General features: G+C 48.7%; 1 protein-coding gene across 1 annotated transcript in view; it reads left to right on the top strand.

Annotated features, from left to right (window-relative positions):
* The window catches only part of LOC110525177 (extracellular matrix protein FRAS1), a 312,474-nt gene that overhangs the window by 242,563 nt on the left and 49,911 nt on the right, over window positions 1-20,000 (top strand). Inside the window, exons 44-57 of the mRNA XM_036979249.1 lie at window positions 1,594-1,676; window positions 1,879-2,032; window positions 3,828-4,016; window positions 6,496-6,675; window positions 8,290-8,414; window positions 9,388-9,528; window positions 12,076-12,303; window positions 12,817-12,930; window positions 14,493-14,643; window positions 15,103-15,262; window positions 16,471-16,639; window positions 17,491-17,737; window positions 18,795-19,139; window positions 19,413-19,573. Of these exons, the coding sequence (XP_036835144.1) occupies window positions 1,594-1,676; window positions 1,879-2,032; window positions 3,828-4,016; window positions 6,496-6,675; window positions 8,290-8,414; window positions 9,388-9,528; window positions 12,076-12,303; window positions 12,817-12,930; window positions 14,493-14,643; window positions 15,103-15,262; window positions 16,471-16,639; window positions 17,491-17,737; window positions 18,795-19,139; window positions 19,413-19,573 (2,447 nt within the window). The remainder of the gene's footprint in view (window positions 1-1,593; window positions 1,677-1,878; window positions 2,033-3,827; window positions 4,017-6,495; window positions 6,676-8,289; window positions 8,415-9,387; window positions 9,529-12,075; window positions 12,304-12,816; window positions 12,931-14,492; window positions 14,644-15,102; window positions 15,263-16,470; window positions 16,640-17,490; window positions 17,738-18,794; window positions 19,140-19,412; window positions 19,574-20,000) is intronic.

Here is a 20,000-nt window from a genome sequence, read left to right as displayed (position 1 = left end):
CCCTCATCCCTCCATCCCTCTAACTCACCCTCCACCCCTCCACCCCTACCTCTAACTCTCCCTCCATCCCTCCACAACTACACCCCTACCTCTAACTCTCCCTCCATCCCTCCATCTCCCTCCACCCCTCCATCCATCCATCCCTCCCTCTAACTCTCCCTCCATCCATCTCCCTCCACCCCTCCCTCTAACTCTCCCTCCATCCCTACATCTCCCTCCACCCCTCCATCCCTCCCTCTAACTCTCCCTCCATCCCTCCCTCTTAACTCCCCCTCCATCCCTCCATCTAACTCTCCCTCCATTGTCAGATCCATGCACAGGCCCATTCTACTCTCTAACTCTCCCTCCATCCATCCCTCTAACTCTCCCTCCATCCCTCCCTCTAACTCTCCCTCCCTCCCTCCATCCCTCCCTCCATCCCTCACACTAACTCTTCCTCCATCCCTCCATCCCTCCCTCTAACTCTCCCTCCATCCCTCCCTCCAACTCTCCCTCCATCCCTCCATCCCTACCTCTAACTCTCCCTCCATCCCTCCATTCCTACCTCTAACCCTCCCTCCCTCCCTCCCTCCCTCCCTCCCTCCCTCCCTCCCTCCCTCCCTCTAACTCTCCCTCCATCCCTCAATCCCTACCTCTAACTCTCCCTCCATCCCTAACTCTAACTCTACCTCCATCCCTCCCTCTAACTCCCCCTCCATCCCTACCTCTAACTCTCCCTCCCTCCCTCCCTCCCTCCCTCCCTCCCTCCCTCCCTCCCTCCCTCCCTCCCTCCCTCCCTCCCTCCCTCCCTCCCTCCCTCCCTCCACCCCCTCCATCCCTCCCTCTAACTCTCCCTCAATCCCTCCCTCTAACTCTCCCTCCATCCCTCCCTCTAACTCTCCTCCATCCCTCAATCCCTCCCTCTAACTCTCCCTCCATCCCTCCCTCTAACTCTCCCTCCATCCCTCAATCCCTCCCTCTAACTCTCCCTACATCCCTCCCTCTAACTCTCCTTCCACCCCTACCTCTAACTCTCCCTCTATCCCTCCATCTCCCTCCACCACTCCATCCCTACCTCTAACTCCCCCTCCCTCCCTCCCTCCCTCCCTCCCTCCTCCCTCCCTCCCTCCCTCCCTCCCTCCCTCCCTCCCTCCCTCCCTCCCTCCCTCCATCCCTCCCTCCATCCATCTAACTCCCCCTCCACCCCTCCACCCCTACCTCTAACTCTCCCTCCATCCCTCCATCTCCCTCCACCCCTCCCTCTAACTCTCCCTCAATCTCCCTCCACCCCTCCACCCCTACCTCTAACTCTCCCTCCATCCCCCTCCACCCCTCCCTCTAACTATCCCTCCATCTCCCTCCACCCCTCCATCCCTACCTCTAACTCTCCCTCGATCCCTCCCTCCATCCCTCCATCTCCCTCCACCCCTCCATCCCTACCTCTAACTCTTTCTCCATCCCCACCTCTAACTCTCTCTCCATCCCCACCTCTAACTCTCTCTCATCCCTCCATCTCCCTCCACCCCTCCACCCCTACCTCTAACTCTCCCTCCATCCCTCCATCTCCCTCCACCCCTCCCTCTAACTCTCCCTCCATCTCCCTCCTGTTTTCAGGCAAGCTGCGTAGACGCCAGTTCTACTCCCAGCCTCTGGAGAACAGTCTGGTTCTGTCCCAGGGTTCCACGTTCACCTACCAGGTAGAGATGAGTTCAAACACAAGGTTTTCGGGAATCAATTACTTGAAGAGTGCTAGGGCAGATTAATTCATTAATCTCTGCTGTAAGACATTGATTAATTAAATAATTGTTTCGGATTTTGTTACATAAATAGGTTACATAAATAGGTCAATAGAGCTGAGCATGCCCTCGATCGACTAATCAATCTCAATCCTACTACCAGGACGTGTTGGATCTGCTTCTGGTGTACACCCCTGATTTGGCCAGCGGGGGCAGTGACGAGCTAGCCTTCTCCCTGACCGACGGCATCCACACCAGCGCCGGGCGGCTCACCTTCACCGTCGACGTCAGGAAGACTGAAGGGCCAAGGATGTCAGGTAACAGAGGCCTGCAGCTGGCCGCAGGAGAGGGCTGGAGCAGAGGGCTGGAGGAGAGGGCTGGAGGAGAGGGCTGGAGGAGAGGGCTGGAGGAGAGCGCTGGAAGAGAGGGCTGGAGGAGAGGGCTGGAGGAGAAGGATGGAGGAGAGGGCTGGAGGAGAGGGCTGGAGGAGAGGGTTGGAGGAGAGGGCTAGAGGAGAGGGCTGGAGGAGAGAGATGTGGGTCGATGACATGCCTGTTGTTTGAGAAGAGAATGTTAAGGAGGCCTGCAGCTGTCCGCAGGTATGGAGAGGGTTGGAGGAGAGGGCTGGAGGAGAGGGCTGGAGGAGAGGGCTAGAGGAGAGGGCTAGAGGAGAGGGTTGGAGGAGAGGGCTAGAGGAGAGGGTTGGAGGAGAGGGCTAGAGGAGAGGGCTGGAGGAGAGGGCTGGAGGAGAGGGCTAGAGGAGAGGGCTAGAGGAGAGGGTTGGAGGAGAGGGCTGGAGGAGAGGGCTGGAGGAGAGGGCTAGAGGAGAGGGCTAGAGGAGAGGGTTGGAGGAGAGGGCTGGAGGAGAGGGCTAGAGGAGAGGGCTGGAAGAGAGGGATGTGGGTCGACGGACATGCCTGTTGTTTGAGAAGAGGATGTTAAGGAGGCCTGAATGATGGGGCAAAATGTTGATTTCCCGCCTAAATAGACTTATCCAAACGTAAATCTTTCGTCGGTTGGCCATGCACAGTAACTGGTACTGTTGCATCGTTTTAGAAAGTTCTGGAATTCATCTTTTCCGTTAAAAATAGTTCTTAAAGGTGTACTCACTTTTTAGGACAGAGGCTTAAATATATAGTACAAATATTATGAAAATATATATATTTTTAAAATCATATATATGGGGCAATAGGGTTGACATGACTGACATGTTTTCTAAATGTTTTCTAAATATCGTAACAGTCAAAGTATAAACAACACTGTTAGATTTCACATTTATTTATTTTAAATGTAAAATAAATAATGATCAAACTTATTGACGGACTATTTCATATGTATATACATAATATTATCATATTATTATATTATATTATATTGCTCAACGACCCTCACATCGGGGGAACCAGACATCTAAGATGGGTTGGATTACGTTGAGTAGCAATGATAGACCGGAAGCAGCTGAATATATACACTGAGTATACAAAACATTAGGAACGCCTGCTCTTTCCATGACATAGCTTTCACCTGGTCAGTCTATGATCCCTTATTGATGTCACTTGTTAAATCCACTTCAATCAGTGTAAATGAAGGGGGAGGAGACAGGTCAAAGAAGGATTTTTAAGCCTTGAGACAATTGAGACTTCGGTTTGTGTATGTGTCAAGAACTACAACGCTGCTGGGTTTTTCACCCTGAACAGGTTCCTGTGTGTATCAAGAATGGTCCACCACCCAACGGACATCCAGCCAACTGGACACAAAGCATTGGAGTCAATATCGACCTGCTTTCGACACCTTGTAAAGTCCGAAGACTGTTCGAAGGGGGGGGGGGGGGGGGGGGGGGGGTCAACGCAATATTAGGAAGGTGTTCCTAATGTTTGGTGTACTCAGAGTATGTCAATATGGAATTGGTTAACCGGAACAAACTCCAACAAAGCAGTCAGAACTGAAGATGCAAATAGAATTCAAAAAAATATAATTTATTGGTCACATACACGTGTTTAGCAGATGTTATTGGTCACATACATAGCAGATGATATTGCGGGTGTAGCGAAATGCTATTCTAGAGTCTTGTATTCTGCTATTTTTCTGAGTGTCTGTTATCTCTTCCCTCAGGCGCAGCGTCTAAGATCACTGAGCAGAACCTGAAGGGATCAGATTCCGAACCAGACAGCCTGAAGATGAGGTACGTCCTGATCAAAGATCCTCCTGTAGGAAGACTACAGCTTTCTAAAGGAGGAGGACAGGACGCGGTGGCTGTAAAAGGACCTGTCAAGAGCTTCACACAGGAGGAGGTCAACAAAGGTATCTCTCTCTCTCTCTCTCTCTCTCTCTCTCTCTCTCTCTGTCTCTCTCTCTCTCTCTCTGTCTCTCTCTCTCTCTCTCTCTGTCTCTCTCTCTCTCTCTCTCTCTCTCTCTGTCTCTCTCTGTCTCTCTCTCTGTCTCTCTCTCTGTCTCTGTCTCTCTCTGTCTCTCTCTGTCTCTCTCTCTGTCTCTCTCTCTCTCTCTCTCTCTCTCTCTGTCTCTCTCTGTCTCTCTCTCTGTCTCTCTCTCTGTCTCTGTCTCTCTCTCTCTCTCTCAGCAGTCGGTCACTCTGCCTCCCTCTCTCTCTCTCTCTCTCTCTCTCTCTCTCTCTCTCTCTCTCTCTCAGCAGTCGGTCACTCTGCCTCCCTCTCTCTCTCGCTCTCTCTCTCGCTCCCTCCCTCGTTCGGCTCTCGATTGAAACACTCTCACTTTCCATGATTTTCAATTGTTTAAATCTGCTATCTTTTTTTTCCCCAGGAAAAATGGCCCTTGGTTTTTTTCCCAGAGATTTGTTCTCAGTTCTTGAAATAAATTAATTATTGATATTGAATTGACCCGAACTTGACCTTCGTACTGGTACAGGTATACGTAACTGTCAAAATAAAGGAAACACCAAGGTATAGTGTCATAATAGGGCGTCTGGCACGAGGCAGAACAACTTCAATGCATCTTGACATAGATTCTACACGTGTCTTGGACTCTATTAGATGCAACACTTCACAAGAAATGTCATAATTTAGTGTTTTATTGAAGGTGGTGGAACCATTTCTCAGGCTCCAGACTGTTCCATAAGTGTTCAATTTGGTTGTGATTTGGTGATTGAGACACCCTGGCATGTGGTTTACATCATTTTCATGCTCATCAAACCATTCAGTGACCACTTGTGCCCTGTGAATGGGGAACTTAAGCATATGTGGGTGAATGGCCGTGCAGTGGAGGTCTTACGTGATCCTGACCAATTTTGTGTTATTTATTTCGCTGATCGAAACTTTTTTTGTACATCATGTCTCTGCCATCATTTCTTAGTATGGGAAAACAGCTTCTGGAAGAAGACTCGTCTCTTCAGTGGGTCCATATGGAGGTGTTCTAGAACTATTATAGAACATATGAAATGGTTCTAGAACTATTATAGACCAATCTCTACCTTTAAGTCTTTATTGAAGACTCGTCTCTTCAGTGGGTCCATATGGAGGTGTTCTATAACTATTATAGAACATATGAAATGGTTCTAGAACTATTATAGACCAATCTCTACCTTTAAGTCTTTATTGAAGACTCGTCTCTTCAGTGGGTCCATATGGAGGTGTTCTAGAACTATTATAGAACATATGGAATGGTTCTAGAACTATTATAGACCTTTAAGTCTTTATTGTCTTTATTGTAAGGAACAATGTACTGGAGATCAATACAAAACAGTCAGTGGCCAATTGTTACTGGTAGTTTCTCACGAGTGGTGGCCTTCATTCCTGATGTGGTCCATAATCACCAGCCGAGGCCTTCTTTCCTGATGTGGTCCATAATCACCAGCTGGCCTTCTTTCCTGATGCGGTACATAATCACCAGCTGAGGCCTTCTTTCCTGATGTGGTCCATAATCACCAGCTGAGGCCTTCTTTCCTGATGCGGTCCATAATCACCAGCTGAGGCCTTCTTTCCTGACGTGGTCCATAATCACCAGCTGAGACCTTCTTTCCTGATGCTGTCCATAATCACCAGCTGAGGCCTTCTTTCCTGATGTGGTCCATAATCACCAGCTGAGGCCTTCTTTCCTGATGTGGTCCATAATCACCAGCTGAGGCCTTCTTTCCTGATGCTGTCCATAAACACCAGCCGAGGCCTTCTTTCCTGATGTGGTCCATAATCACCAGCCGAGGCCTTCTTTCCTGATGTGGTCCATAATCACCAGCCGAGGCCTTCTTTCCTGATGTGGTCCATAATCACCATCGGTCTGTTCTAGGCTTTCTGTTCCCATGTGGTTGAAACATCTTCACTCTCAGGTTTTGATCTCTAATTCCCTCTGTTGTCTGCCTCCTCGCCTCCCCCCGTCCCCATGTTCCCCTGTCCCCATGATCCCCTGTCCCCATGTTCCCCCGTCCCCGTGTTCCCCTGTCCCCATGTTCCCCTTTCCCCATGTTCCCCTGTCCCCATGTTCCCCATCTCCCCTCGTCCCCGTGTTCCCCATCTCCCCCCGTCCCCGTGTTCCCCTGTCCCCATGTTCCCCCGTCCCCATGTTCCCCTGTCCCCATGTTCCCCCGTCCCCATGTTCCCCCGTCCCCATGTTCCCCTGTCCCCATGTTCCCCTGTCCCAATGTTCCCCATCTCCCCCCATCCCCGTGTTCCCCCGTCCCCATGTTCCCCTGTCCCCATGTTCCCCATCTCCCCCCGTCCCGTGTTCCCCTGTCCCCATGTTCCCCTGTCCCCGTGTTCCCCATCTCCCCCCGTCCCATGTTCCCCTGTCCCCATGTTCCCCTGTCCCCCAGAGGACCACCTGCCTCCCTCTGTGGTAGTGAATAAGGGTCTGGTGTTGGATGAGAACTCAGTGAAGAAGCTGACTACTCTCCAGCTGTCAGCTACAGACCAGGACAGTGAGCCTGGAGAACTGCTGTACCGCATCACCAAGCAGACTGCACTGGGACACCTGGAGCACGCCAGCACCCCAGGTACTACTGCTGGTGCTGGAGACACGCAGAGCAACCAGCTCACATGGACACATAAACACACTTCTGCACAAAACATGTTTTAATTAACGTGCGTATATTTTACACATGCATACACAAACTTATAAAGGGTCAAACTTTCAAACATATACGTGCTCTAACGGACACACACACACACACACACACACACACCTGTGTAATCCAACATGAAATAATGAGTCTGACGATTAGACCCATTGGGACCAATGATATCATGGAGGAAGTGACATCATGTTCGGCTGCTCTCCTCTCACAGCATTCTTCAACTTCCCCCATGATATCTTCCTCCTCTTCAACTTCCTCACCTCACTTTACCTCAAGACTGTTTGGGGGCTTGACTTAGTTCATTAGTCTTTCACCTACTAGAACTCTAGTCAGGGAGTTCCCCCAAACACACACAGCTACACAGCTGGATACTGCCTGGTGTAAAGAGAGGTTGGTAGCAGGGCAGATGACTGCCTGGTGTAAAGGGAGGTTGGGTAGTAGGGCAGATGACTGCCTGGTGTAAAGAGAGGTTGGGTAGTAGGGCAGATGACTGCCTGGTGTAAAGAGAGGTTGGTAGTAGGGCAGATGACTGCCTGGTGTAAAGAGAGGTTGGTAGCAGGGCAGATGACTGCCTGGTGTAAAGAGAGGTTGGTAGTAGGGCAGATGACTGCCTGGTGTAAAGGGAGGTTGGTAGTAGGGCAGATGACTGCCTGGTGTAAAGGGAGGTTGGGTTGGTAGTAGGGCAGATGACTGCATGGTGTAAAGAGAGGTTGGTAGTAGGGCAGATGACTGCCTGGTGTACAGGGAGGTTGGGTAGCAGGGCAGATGACTGTCTGGTGTAAAGGGAGGTTGGGTGGGTACTAGGGCAGATGACTGCCTGGTGTAAAGGGAGGTTGGTAGTAGGGCAGATGACTGTCTGGTGTAAAGGGAGGTTGGGTAGCAGGGCAGATGACTGCCTGGTGTAAAGGGAGGTTGGGTAGCAGGGCAGATGACTGCCTGGTGTAAAGGGAGGTTGGTACTAGGGCAGATGACTGCCTGGTGTAAAGGGAGGTTGGGTGGGTACTAGGGCAGATGTCAGGGATAACTAGCTAACGAACGACTCTACCGCTAATCCAACACTCATACTTCATATTCAAGGACCTGTAATGCATGTCCGTTCTGGTTTCAGGATATACCAATTAGCAGACACTTTTATCCGAAGCTCCCTAGTTCAGTACAGTGCATACGTAATGAGTGTTTTGGTATGACCCTAGAGGGAATCAATCCCATAATGAGTGTTTTGGTATGACCCTAGAGGGAATCAATCCCATATTGACTGTTTTGGTATGACCCTAGAGGGAATCAATCCCATAATGAGTGTTTTGGTATGACCCTAGAGGGAATCAATCCCATAATGAGTGTTTTGGTATGACCCCAGAAGGAATCAAATCCATAATCCTGGCATTACACTCTTTGCCAAAACAGGATTAGTTTGAAAATGCTACATTAACGTGCTACAGACAGTGTTTTCTTGCACATCAAATTTTTCAAAGCTATTTCAACTATTAATGCTAATGGTTAATGCTAATAAATGCTAACTTCCTCCCGCTACAGGAAGCCGAATTACTTCCTTCTCCCAGGCTGACCTGGCTTCACGTAGCATCACGTACGTTCACACCAGCGAAGAAGAGAAGCACACAGACGAGTTCTCATTCATAGTATCTGACGGGGCTAATGAGGTACACACACACACACGCGCACACACACACGTGCACACACACACACACGTACACACACACACACGCGCACACACATGCGCGCACACACACACACACACACACACACACACACACACATACACATTCTCACACACACACACACACACACACAAGCGCACACACACACACGCGCACACACACACACATACACACACTCACACACACACACACACGCGCACACACACGCACGCACACATGCGCGCACACACACACACATACACACACAAACGCGCGCACGCACACACGCACACACGCACGCACACACACACACACACACACACACACACACACACACACACACACACACACACACACACACACACACACACACACACACACACTGGGCATAATGGCTCTCTCTAATGCAGCCCAATGAGAAGCGCTTGGGTAAACATGTGGAAAGGTTGTCTGGCCTTCACGACTGGCTAGCTGCTATGTGTGTGACGGCTCTGTGTGTTCCCTATACGTTATATTCAGGTTGTCCATACGTTATATTCAGGTTGTCAATACGTTATATTCAGGTTGTCAATACGTTATATTCAGGTTGTCCATATGGTTCTATTCAGGTGTCTTTAGGTAGATAACAGGTGTCTTTAGGTAGATAACAGGTGTCTTTAAGTAGATAACAGGTGTCTTTAAGTAGATAACAGGTGTCTTTAGGCAGATAACAGGTGTCTTTAGGCAGATAACAGGTGTCTTTAGGTAGATAACAGGTGTCTTTAGGCAGATAACAGGTGTCTTTAAGTAGATAACAGGTGTCTTTAGGCAGATAACAGGTGTCTTTAGGTAGATAACAGGTGTCTTTAGGCAGATAACAGGTGTCTTTAAGTAGATAACAGGTGTCTTTAAGTAGATAACAGGTGTCTTTAGGTAGATAACAGTGTTCTGTATGGTGTCTTCAGGTAGATAACAGTGTTCTGTACGTTGTCTTTAGGTTGCCCAGACGTTCTACATCACCATCCGGCCGGTGGATGACTCCCTCCCCCTGCTGGTGGTTCCTGGGATGAGGATTCAGGAGGGGGTCAGGAAGACCATCACTGAGTTTGAACTGAAAGCCACTGACGCTGACACAGAGGTGGAGTAGGACAGGCTGTCTGATCATTCACTATACACAGTCCGTGTTCACTAGCAGTAAACTTAGCTAAACTACAGTGCCTTGAAAAATGATTTTCCCTCTTTTCTGATTTTCTCTATTTTGGCCTATTTTTGATACTGAATGTTATCAGATCTTCAACCCAAACCTAATATTAGATAAAGGGAACCTGAGTAAATAAAAAAATTAAAAATCTAATAAATCGTATTTTATTTATTTAATTGACAATGTCATGCAACATCCAATTCGCCTTTTTTTAAAGTCATGTGGAGGAATATTGGCCCACCTTTGCATGAAGAACTGCTTTACCTCGGTGACATTTGTGGGCTTTCAAACTGCTCGTTTCACAACACATCAATTGGGATTAGGTCCAAGACTTCAAATGTGTTTTTTTTTGTTGCCTTTTTCATATAGACTTGATTGTGTGTTTTGAAATATTGTCTTGCTGCATGACTCAGCTTTCTCTTCAGCTCACGGACATATTACCTGAACCTCACCTGTAGAATTCTCTGATACAGAGAACAATTCATGGTTCCTTCTATGAAGTCCTCCGGGTCCTGAGGCAGCAAAGGATCTCCAAACTATCTCTACCACATCTCTACCATCTCTGCCACCACCACCACACCACCACCATGTTCTACAGACAGGAAGAATGTTCTACAGACAGGAAGACTGTTCTATAGACAGGAAGAATGTTCTGTAGACAGGAAGAATGTTCTATAGACAGGAAGAATGTTCTATAGACAGGATGAATGTTCTATAGACAGGAAGAATGTTCTATAGACAGGAAGAATGTTCTATAGACAGGATGAATGTTCTATAGACAGGAAGAATGTTCTACAGACAGGAATAATGTTCTATAGACAGGAAGAATGTTCTAAAGACAGGAAGAATGTTCTAAAGACAGGAAGAATGTTCTATAGACAGGAAGAATGTTCTAAAGACAGGAAGAATGTTCTATAGACAGGAAGAATGTTCTAAAGACAGGAAGAATGTTCTATAGACAGGATGAATGTTCTATAGACAGGAAGATTGTTCTAAAGACAGGAAGAATGTTCTATAGACAGGAAGATTGTTCTACAGACAGGAAGATTGTTCTACAGACAGGAAGAATGTTCTAAAGACAGGAAGATTGTTCTATAGACAGGAAGATTGTTCTACAGACAGGAAGATTGTTCTACAGACAGGAAGAATGTTCTATAGACAGGATGAATGTTCTATAGACAGGAAGATTGTTCTACAGACAGGACGAATGTTCTACAGACAGGAAGAATGTTCTACAGACAGGACGAGTCAAAATGTATCGCTTTTTTGGACGACATATTAGGACATAAAATATGCAAAAGTCGAGACATTTAGAAAAAAGTGGGTAAATACTTTTTCACTGCAATGTAGCAAAAAAAAAAGACCCGGATACCAACAGAACAGAATAGCATTGTCACTAGGTCACGACGAGGAGGTCAACATATTGTATGGCTTATAGGCTAAATAGTTGGTTGCTGTAGCAACTAGAAGAGAACAAAGACAACTCGTTTCAAGCTCCTTGATTATGCTATGTCAAGATAATTTTTTCAGTTTAAATATGCACTATTTAGCATAGACAAGATGAAGGGTAAAGTTGTCACCCTCAGTAATATAGCCATGGATGGAATTGTTAATTTTGATCACAAAAGTGTAATATAGCATACATTGAGTGTATAAAACATTAGGAACACCTTGCTAATATTGAGTTTACAACCCCTTTTCAACCCTCAGAAAAGCCCTCAATTCGTCAGGGCGTGGACTCTAACAAGGTGTCCGAAAGCGTTCTTTAGTGATGCTGGCCCCATGTTGACTCCAATGATTCCCACAGTTGTGTCCAGTTGGCTGGATGTCCGTTGGGTCGTGGACCATTCTTGATACACACAGGAAAACTGTTGTTGCAGTTCTTGACACACTCAAACCGATGTGGCCTGACACCTTCTACCGTTCAATGGCACTTCAGTCTTTTGTCTTTCTCATTCCCCCTCTGAATGGCACAAATACACAATCCATGTCTCAATTGGCTTAAAAATCCTTCTTTAACCCGCCTCCTCCCTTCATCTACACTGATTGAAGTAGATTTAACAAGTGACATCAATAAGGGATCATTTCTTTCACCTGGATTCACCTGGTCAGTCTATGTCATGGAAAGAGCAGGTGTTCCTAATGTTTTGTATACTCATTGTTTATATTCAGCTGCTTCCGGTCTATCATTGCATCTCAACGTAATCCAACCCATCTCAGATGTCTGGTTCCCCCGATGTGAGGGTCGTTGAGCGGTTGTGGACCGGTTCCGACTGACATTTTGTGAACGGTGTCGAGTCCCCTGCCTTGTAGTGGCAGAAATCCAATCTGTCTGCGTTCTGTTTCCACCCCGCAGAGCTGACTTGAAGTGTCAGGTTTCAGACCCCGACATTAGCGTAAGAAGTGACGGTGTCCCTGACGTTTTAAACACTCAGCGTATATTATATATCGTAACATATTGACGCTAAAAATGTCTCCCTCCAGGAGGAGTCCATCACCTTCACCGTAGTTCAGGCCCCCCGTCACGGCACCATGGAGCGGACCAACAACGGACAGCACTACCGTCAGACCAACAGCTTCACCATGGACGACGTCTACCAGAACAGAATCAGCTACAACCACGATGGATCCAACTCACTGAAGGACAGATTCACAGTCACTGTAGCTGACGGGACTAATGTCTTCTTTATGGTGGAGGAGGCAGGCAAGGAGGTGAGGAGAGGAGGGGGTGTGTCTCTCTCTCTCTCACTATCTCTCTCTCTCTCTCTCACTATCTCTCTCTCTCTCTCTCACTATCTCTCTGTGTCTCTCTCTCTCTCTCTCTCTCTCTCTCTCTCTGTCACTCTCTGTGTCTCTCTCTCTGTGTCTTTCTCTCTGTGTCTTTCTCTCTCTCTGTGTCACTCTCTGTGTCTCTCTCTCTGTGTCTCTCTCTCTCTCTCTCTCTCTCTCTCTCTCTCTCTCTCTCACTATCTCTCTCTCTCACTATCTCTCTCTCTCACTATTTCTCTGTGTCTCTGTGTGTGTGTGTCTCTCTCTTTCTCTCTCTCACTATCTCTCTCGCTCTCTCACTCTCTGTATGTCTCTCTCTCTCTCTCTCTCTCTCTCTCTCTCTCTTTCTCTCTCTCTCTGTATATCTCCCCCCCTCTCTCTCTCCCCCCCCCCTCTCTCTCTCTCTCTCTCACTGACATTTCATAAACCCCTCGTCCTGCCTTTGTCATTGTGTAGGTGTTGACTGCTGCACCCCAGATGTTTAAGATTGACATTCTACCTGTTAATGATGGAACACCTCGTATCGTCATAAACCTGGGTCTGCAGTGGCTGGAGTACACGGACAACAAGGTAAACACAGACTGGTTCTGGAGTACACGGACAACAAGGTAAACAGACGGGTTCTGGAGGACACAGACAACAAGGTAAACACAGACTGGTTCTGGAGTACACAGACAACAAGGTAAACACAGACTGGTTCTGGAGTACACGGACAACAAGGTAAACACAGACTGGTTCTGGAGTACACGGACAACAAGGTAAACACAGACTGGTTCTGGAGTACACAGACAACAAGGTAAACACAGACTGGTTCTGGAGTACACGGACAACAAGGTAAACACAGACTGGTTCTGGAGTACACGGACAACAAGGTAAACACAGACTGGTTCTGGAGTACACAGACAACAAGGTAAACACAGACTGGTTCTGGAGTACACGGACAACAAGGTAAACACAGACTGGTTCTGGAGGACACGGACAACAAGGTAAACACAGACTGGTTCTGGAGTACACAGACAACAAGGTAAACACAGACTGGTTCTGGAGGACACAGACAACAAGGTAAACACAGACTGGTTCTGGAGGACACAGACAACAAGGTAAACAGAGACTGGTTCTGGAGGACACAGACAACAAGGTAAACAGAGACTGGTTCTGGAGGACACAGACAACAAGGTAAACACAGACTGGTTCTGGAGGACACAGACAACAAGGTAAACACAGACTGGTTCTGGAGGACACGGACAACAAGGTAAACAGAGACTGAACCCTGCAGTACTTTAAAACAATATAGTACATGATGGAACACATATAGGAAAGAGAAATACAAAACATAAATTTTAAAGTTTTTTTTTTTTTAGAGAAAATCTTTTTGATGTTTTATGTAATATTAGACAATAATTATGAGTGTCTGATTATCACAGTGAAGTTGGGAAAATGCTGTGTGCAACTATCAAAACCTTGCCTCGAGGCGTTGTAATTGTGAACTCATGTTATTATTATTATATAGCATTGGGCAATCTGCTGAGAAAATATGATATATGCTAACTTGATTTGAGAGTATGTTTGGACAGGTCTCAAAAGAATTGCATGGCTCGATGACTCTTCAACTTTTCTCCTTCGTATCAATGGTTGGATTTGGTTTTTGTTGCGATGCCTCCCCCTACTGGTCTGTGACAGAGTCACAAATACGGTTTACGTCTTCACTGTTTCTCATTTCTTATTGATATCCTGGCTACTAAACTTGACAGACTGACAGACTGACTGACTGACTGTCTGACTGACTGTCTGACTGTCTGACTGATTGACTGTCTGGTTGGTTGATTTACTGACTGACTGACTGGCTGTCTGACTGACTGTCTGGTTGGTTGATTGATTTACTGACTGTCTGACTGAGTGTCTGACTGACTGTCTGGTTGGTTGGTTGATTGATTGATTGATTGATTTACTGACTGACTGACTGTCTGACTGACTGACTGAGTGTCTGACTGACTGTCTGGTTGGTTGGTTGATTGATTGATTGATTGATTTACTGACTGACTGACTGTCTGACTGTCTGATTGACTGACGGACTGTCTGGTTGGTTGATTGATTGATTTACTGACTGACTGTCTGATTGATTGATGCTGCAGGCCACCAACCTGATCAGTAAAAAGGAGCTGTTGACCATAGACCCAGACACAGACGATGGTCAGCTGGTCTATGAGGTCACAGCAGAGCCTAAACATGGCTTCCTGCAGAGCAAACTGAAACCTGGCGCTCCCATCACCACCTTCACACAAGGTATAGTGTGTGTGTGTGTGTGTGTGTGTGTGTGTGTGTGTGTGTGTGTGTGTGTGTGTGTGGGTAGGTGGGTGTGTGTGTGTGTGTGTGTGTGGGTGGGTGGGTGGGTGGGTGTGTGTGGGTGTGGTGGGTGGGTGGTCTATGTTGTGCTACCTTTGGTCTATGTTGTGCTAACGTTGGTCTATGTTGTGCTAACTTTGGGTCTATGTTGTGCTAACGTTGGGTCTATGTTGTGCCAACGTTGGGTCTATGTTGTGCTAACGTTGGGTCTATGTTGTGCTAACGTTGGTCTATGTTGTGCTAACGTTGGGTCTACGTTGTGCTAACGTTGGGCTAACATTGGGTCTATGTTGTGCCAACGTTGGGTCTATGTTGTGCTAACGTTGGGTCTACGTTGTGCTAACGTTGGTCTACGTTGTTTTTAACATTGTGTTAACTTGGCCCCCCTTCCCCTTCCAGCTGACGTTAACCTGGGCTTGATCCGCTACGTGCTCTTTGAAGAGAGCGTGACAGAGACCGTGGACAACTTTAAGTTCCTGGTGAAGGACGGCAAGCCCAACGTTGTCTCTGATAACCTGTTCCATATCCAGTGGTCCCTCGTCAGCTTCCAGCACAGGAGGTGAGAGAAACAAGGCACAGCCTGCTGTAACAAGTAGGGCCCAGACTCCCATAGACCCGTGTTGGGTTCAGACTCCCATAGACCCGTGTATGGTTCAGACTCCCATAGACCCGTGTATGGTTCAGACTCCCATAGACCCGTGTATGGTTCAGACTCCCATAGACCCGTGTATGGTTCAGGCTCCCATAGACCGGTGTATGGTTCAGACTCCCATAGACCCGTGTATGGTTCAGGCTCCCATAGACCCGTGTATGGTTCAGACTCCCATAGACCCGTGTATGGTTCAGACTCCCATAGACCCGTGTATGGTTCAGGCTCCCATAGACCGGTGTATGGTTCAGACTCCCATAGACCGGTGTATGGTTCAGACTCCCATAGACCGGTGTATGGTTCAGACTCCCATAGACCCATGTATGGTTCAGACTCCCAGAGACCCATGTATGGTTCAGACTCCCAGAGACCCATGTATGGTTCAGACTCCCATAGACCCGTGTATGGTTCAGACTCCCATAGACCCGTGTATGGTTCAGACTCCCATAGACCCGTGTATGGTTCAGACTCCCATAGACCCGTGTATGGTTCAGACTCCCATAGACCCGTGTATGGTTCAGACTCCCATAGACCCGTGTATGGTTCAGACTCCCATAGACCCGTGTATGGTTCAGACTCCCATAGACCCGTGTATGGTTCAGACTCCCATAGACCCGTGTATGGTTCAGACTCCCATAGACCCGTGTTGGGTTCAGACTCCCATAGACCCGTGTATGGTTCAAACATCTTCATGGGTTTGCAGCTTCTGAATTTGGCCACAGTTCTATACAGTCCATTTCAGCTATTATCGTGTTGTTGTATCTCTCAAAGCTGTATGTCTGCCTTTATGTAACTGATGCCCTCTGATGCCCTCTGATACTCTCTAATGCCCTCTGATGCTCTGTGATGCCCTGTGATGCCCTCTGATGCCCTCTGATGCCCTGTGATGCCCTCTGATGCTCTGTGATGCCCCGTGATGCCCTCTGATGCCCTATGATGCCCTCTGATGCTCTGTGATGCCCCGTGATGCCCTCTGATGATCTGTGATGCCATGTGATGCCCTCTGATGCTCTCTGATGCTCTCTGATACCCTCTGATGCTCTCTAATGCCCTCTGATGCCCTGTGATGCTCTCTAATGCCCTCTGATGCCCTGTGATGCCCTCTGTGCCCCTCACAGCTACAATGTGAGTGAGAAGGCTGGCACGGTGTCAGTCACAGTGAAGAGGACGGGTAACCTGAACCAGTATGCCATCGTGCTGTGTCGTACGGAGCAGGGCACTGCCACCTCTACCTCCAGTGTGGGCTCTCTCCCCGGACAGCACGACTACGTGGAGTACGCTGGGCAGGTACTGTTATTTGATTTATTTAACCAGTCAAGTGAATGACAACATATTCTCTTTTTGAGGCAAAGCCTGGGAAACAGTTGTTGGAATATCCTCTCCTCTCCTCTCCTCTCCTCTCCTCTCCTCTCCTCTCCTCTCCTCTCCTCTCCTCTCCTCTCCTCTCCACTCCTCTCCTCTCCTCTCCTCTCCTCTCCTCTCCTCGCCTCGCCTCGCCTCGCCTCGCCTCGCCTCGCCTCTCCTCTCCTCTCCTCTCCTCTACACTCCTCTCCTCTCCTCTCCACTCCTCTCCTCGCTTCTCCTCTCCTCTCCTCTCCTCTCCTCTCCTCTCCACTCCTCTCCTCGCCTCTCCTCGCCTCTCCTCGCCTCTCCTCTCCTCTCCTCTCCTCTCCTCGCCTCTCCTCGCCTCTCCTCTCCTCGCCTCTCCTCTCCACTCCTCTCCTCTCCCCTCCTCTCCCTTCCTCTCCTCTCCTCTCCTCTCCACTCCTCTCCTCGCCTCTCCTCGCCTCTCCTCGTCCCTCCTCGCCCCTCCTCTCCTCGCCTCTCCTCTCCTCTCCTCGCCTCTCCTCTCCTCTCCTCTGTTCTCCTCTCCTCGCCTCTCCTCTCCTCTGTACTCCTCGCCTCTCCTCTCCTCTCCTCTCCTCGCCCCTCCTCACCTCTCCTCTCCTCTCCTCTCCTCTCCTCTCCTCTCCTCTCCTCTCCTCTCCTCTCCTCTCCTCTGTTCTCCTCACCTCGCCTCTTCTCTGTTCTCCTCGCCTCGCCTCTTCTCTTCTCTCCTCTGTTCTCCCCTCCTCTCCTCTTCTCATATTTGTACTACACCCGTAACAACATCTCTAACCTCCCACCCCCCCCCCCAGGTCCAGTTTGATGAGCGGGAGGACACCAAGGTGTGTACCATAGAGATCCAGGACGACAAGGTGTTTGAAGGTGTGGAGAGTTTCCAGATGGAGCTGAGCATGCCCGTCTACGCCCTCCTGGGTCAGGTGACCCGCGCCAGCGTCAACATCAACGACACAGAGGACAAACCCACGCTGCAGTTTGACAAGAAGACCTACCACGTCAACGAGAGTACCGGCTTCATACATGCCCCTATAGAGAGGAAAGGTATTAGTAACCATTACACTATCATTAACCCTACCCCAAACCTGACCCTGACTCTGTCCCTGACCTCAACCCTGACCCCAACACTGACCCCGTCCCGGGTTCATACATGCCCCTATAGAGAGGAAAGGTATTAGTAACCATTACACTATCATTAACCCTACCCCAAACCTGACCCTGTCCCTGACCTCAACCCTGACCCCAACACTGACCCCGTCCCGGGTTCATACACGCCCCTATAGAGAGGAAAGGTATTAGTAACCATTACACTATCATTAACCCTACCCCAAACCTGACCCTGACTCTGTCCCTGACCTCAACCCTGACCCCAACACTGACCCCGTCCCGGGGTCAGACCACCATCCAGGGTGTGGCAGGGAACTTAGTGCAGTGATAGTCCAGCCCTTCAGACCACCATCCAGGGTGTGGCAGGTAGCTTAGTGCAGTGATAGTCCAGCCCTTCAGACCACCATCCAGGGTGTGGCAGGTAGCTTAGTGCAGTGATAGTCCAGCCCTTCAGACCACCATCCAGGGTGTGGCAGGTAGCTTAGTGCAGTCATAGTCCAGCCCTTCAGACCACCATCCAGGGTGTGGCAGGTAGCTTAGTGCAGTCATAGTCCAGCCCTTCAGACCACCATCCAGGGTGTGGCAGGTAGCTTAGTGCAGTGATAGTCCAGCCCTTCAGACCACCATCCAGGGTGTGGCAGGTAGCTTAGTGCAGTCATAGTCCAGCCCTTCAGACCACCATCCAGGGTGTGGCAGGTAGCTTAGTGGTTAGCGCTTTGGACTTGTAACCGAAAGTTTGCAAGATCGAATCACTGAGCTGACAAGGTACAAATCTGTCGTTCTGCCCCTGAACAGGCAGTTAACACACTGTTCCTAGGCCGTCATTGAAAATAAGAATTTGTTCTTAACTGACTTGTCTAGTTAGTTAAATAAAGGTAACATTAAAATTAAAATAAGAGGGGTTGGGTTAAATGTGGTAAGACACATTTCAGTTGTACCACTGACTAGGTATCACCCTTTCCAAACAGTCTTTCCTCCATCTCTCTCCCTCCAGGTGACACCAGCAGTACGGTCTCGGCTCTCTGTTACACGGCCCCTAAGTCAGCTAAGGGTAGCAGTCCACACGGCCTGGAGTCTGGGTCTGACTATGAGAGTCGAGGTATGACTGGCGACAGCAGGGTCATCTTCGGCCCCGGCGTCTCCGTGTCCACCTGCGACGTCAAGCTCATCGACGACAGCGAATACGAACTCTCCGAGGAGTTTGAGCTCCACCTGTCGGACGCCTCGGATAACACCCGCATGGGCGATGTCAGCGTGGCGACGGTGGTCATCGACGGGCCAAATGATGCTTCGACGGTATCCCTGGGAAACGCTACGTTTACGTTCAGCGAGGACGCCGGTGAGAGCTCATAATGTGTTATAACAGCAGGTTATAAAGGCTAATAAGCAGTTATTAAGCAGTATACATGCAGGTGAAAGTGTGACTGAGGATAGTTATACATCTGGTGACTTGGGGCTATGCTAGAGTTAAACGGTCACATTTCTACGTTCAATTCTTCGACAATCAATAGATATACTGTATATCATCGCTCGAATGAACCGCTGGGAGAACAGGAAGTATAACTCTAACCTCTGACCTAACACCCCCTAACCTCTGACCCTTCGTCTCCAGGCACCATAGAGATCCCAGTGATGCGTCAGGGCAGTGACCTGTCGTCAGTGACCTCTGTGTGGTGCGCCACGCGCCCCTCTGACCCCCCCTCCGCCACCCCCGGGGTCGACTACATCCCCTCCTCCAGGAGGGTGGAGTTCAAAGCCGGAAAGACTGTGGAGGTAAAGAAGAATAACATTTTGTTATTGTTTTATTGTCTAAAATACCAATGTCAGCGATGTAATAATTTTTCAAAAAGGATTTTAGTTGTGTTGCTTTTTTGTATTGAGAATAGGAATTTAGTGTCATGGTCCATCTCTTTTCTCTGTCTCTCTCTCTCTCTCTCTTTCTGTCTCTCTCTCTCTCTGTCTCTTACTCTCTCTGTCTCTCTGTCTCTCTCTTACTCTCTCTGTCGCTCTCTCTCTCTTTTTCTGTCTCTCTCTCTGTCTCTCTGTGTCTCTCTTACTCTCTCTGTCTTTCTTTCTCTCTCTTACTCTCTCTGTCTCTCTCATACTCTCTCTGTCTCTCTCTCTTTCTCTCTCTCTCTCTCTGTCTCTCTTTGTTTCTCTCTCTGTGTCGCTCTCTCTGTCTCTCTCTCTCTTTGTTTCT

Source organism: Oncorhynchus mykiss, chromosome 6, assembly GCF_013265735.2.
Source record: "Oncorhynchus mykiss isolate Arlee chromosome 6, USDA_OmykA_1.1, whole genome shotgun sequence".
NCBI classification, from domain to species: Eukaryota; Metazoa; Chordata; class Actinopteri; order Salmoniformes; family Salmonidae; genus Oncorhynchus; species Oncorhynchus mykiss.
The sequence above is the reverse complement of the archived record's forward strand: the minus strand, read 5'-3'. Positions and strand labels throughout refer to the sequence as shown.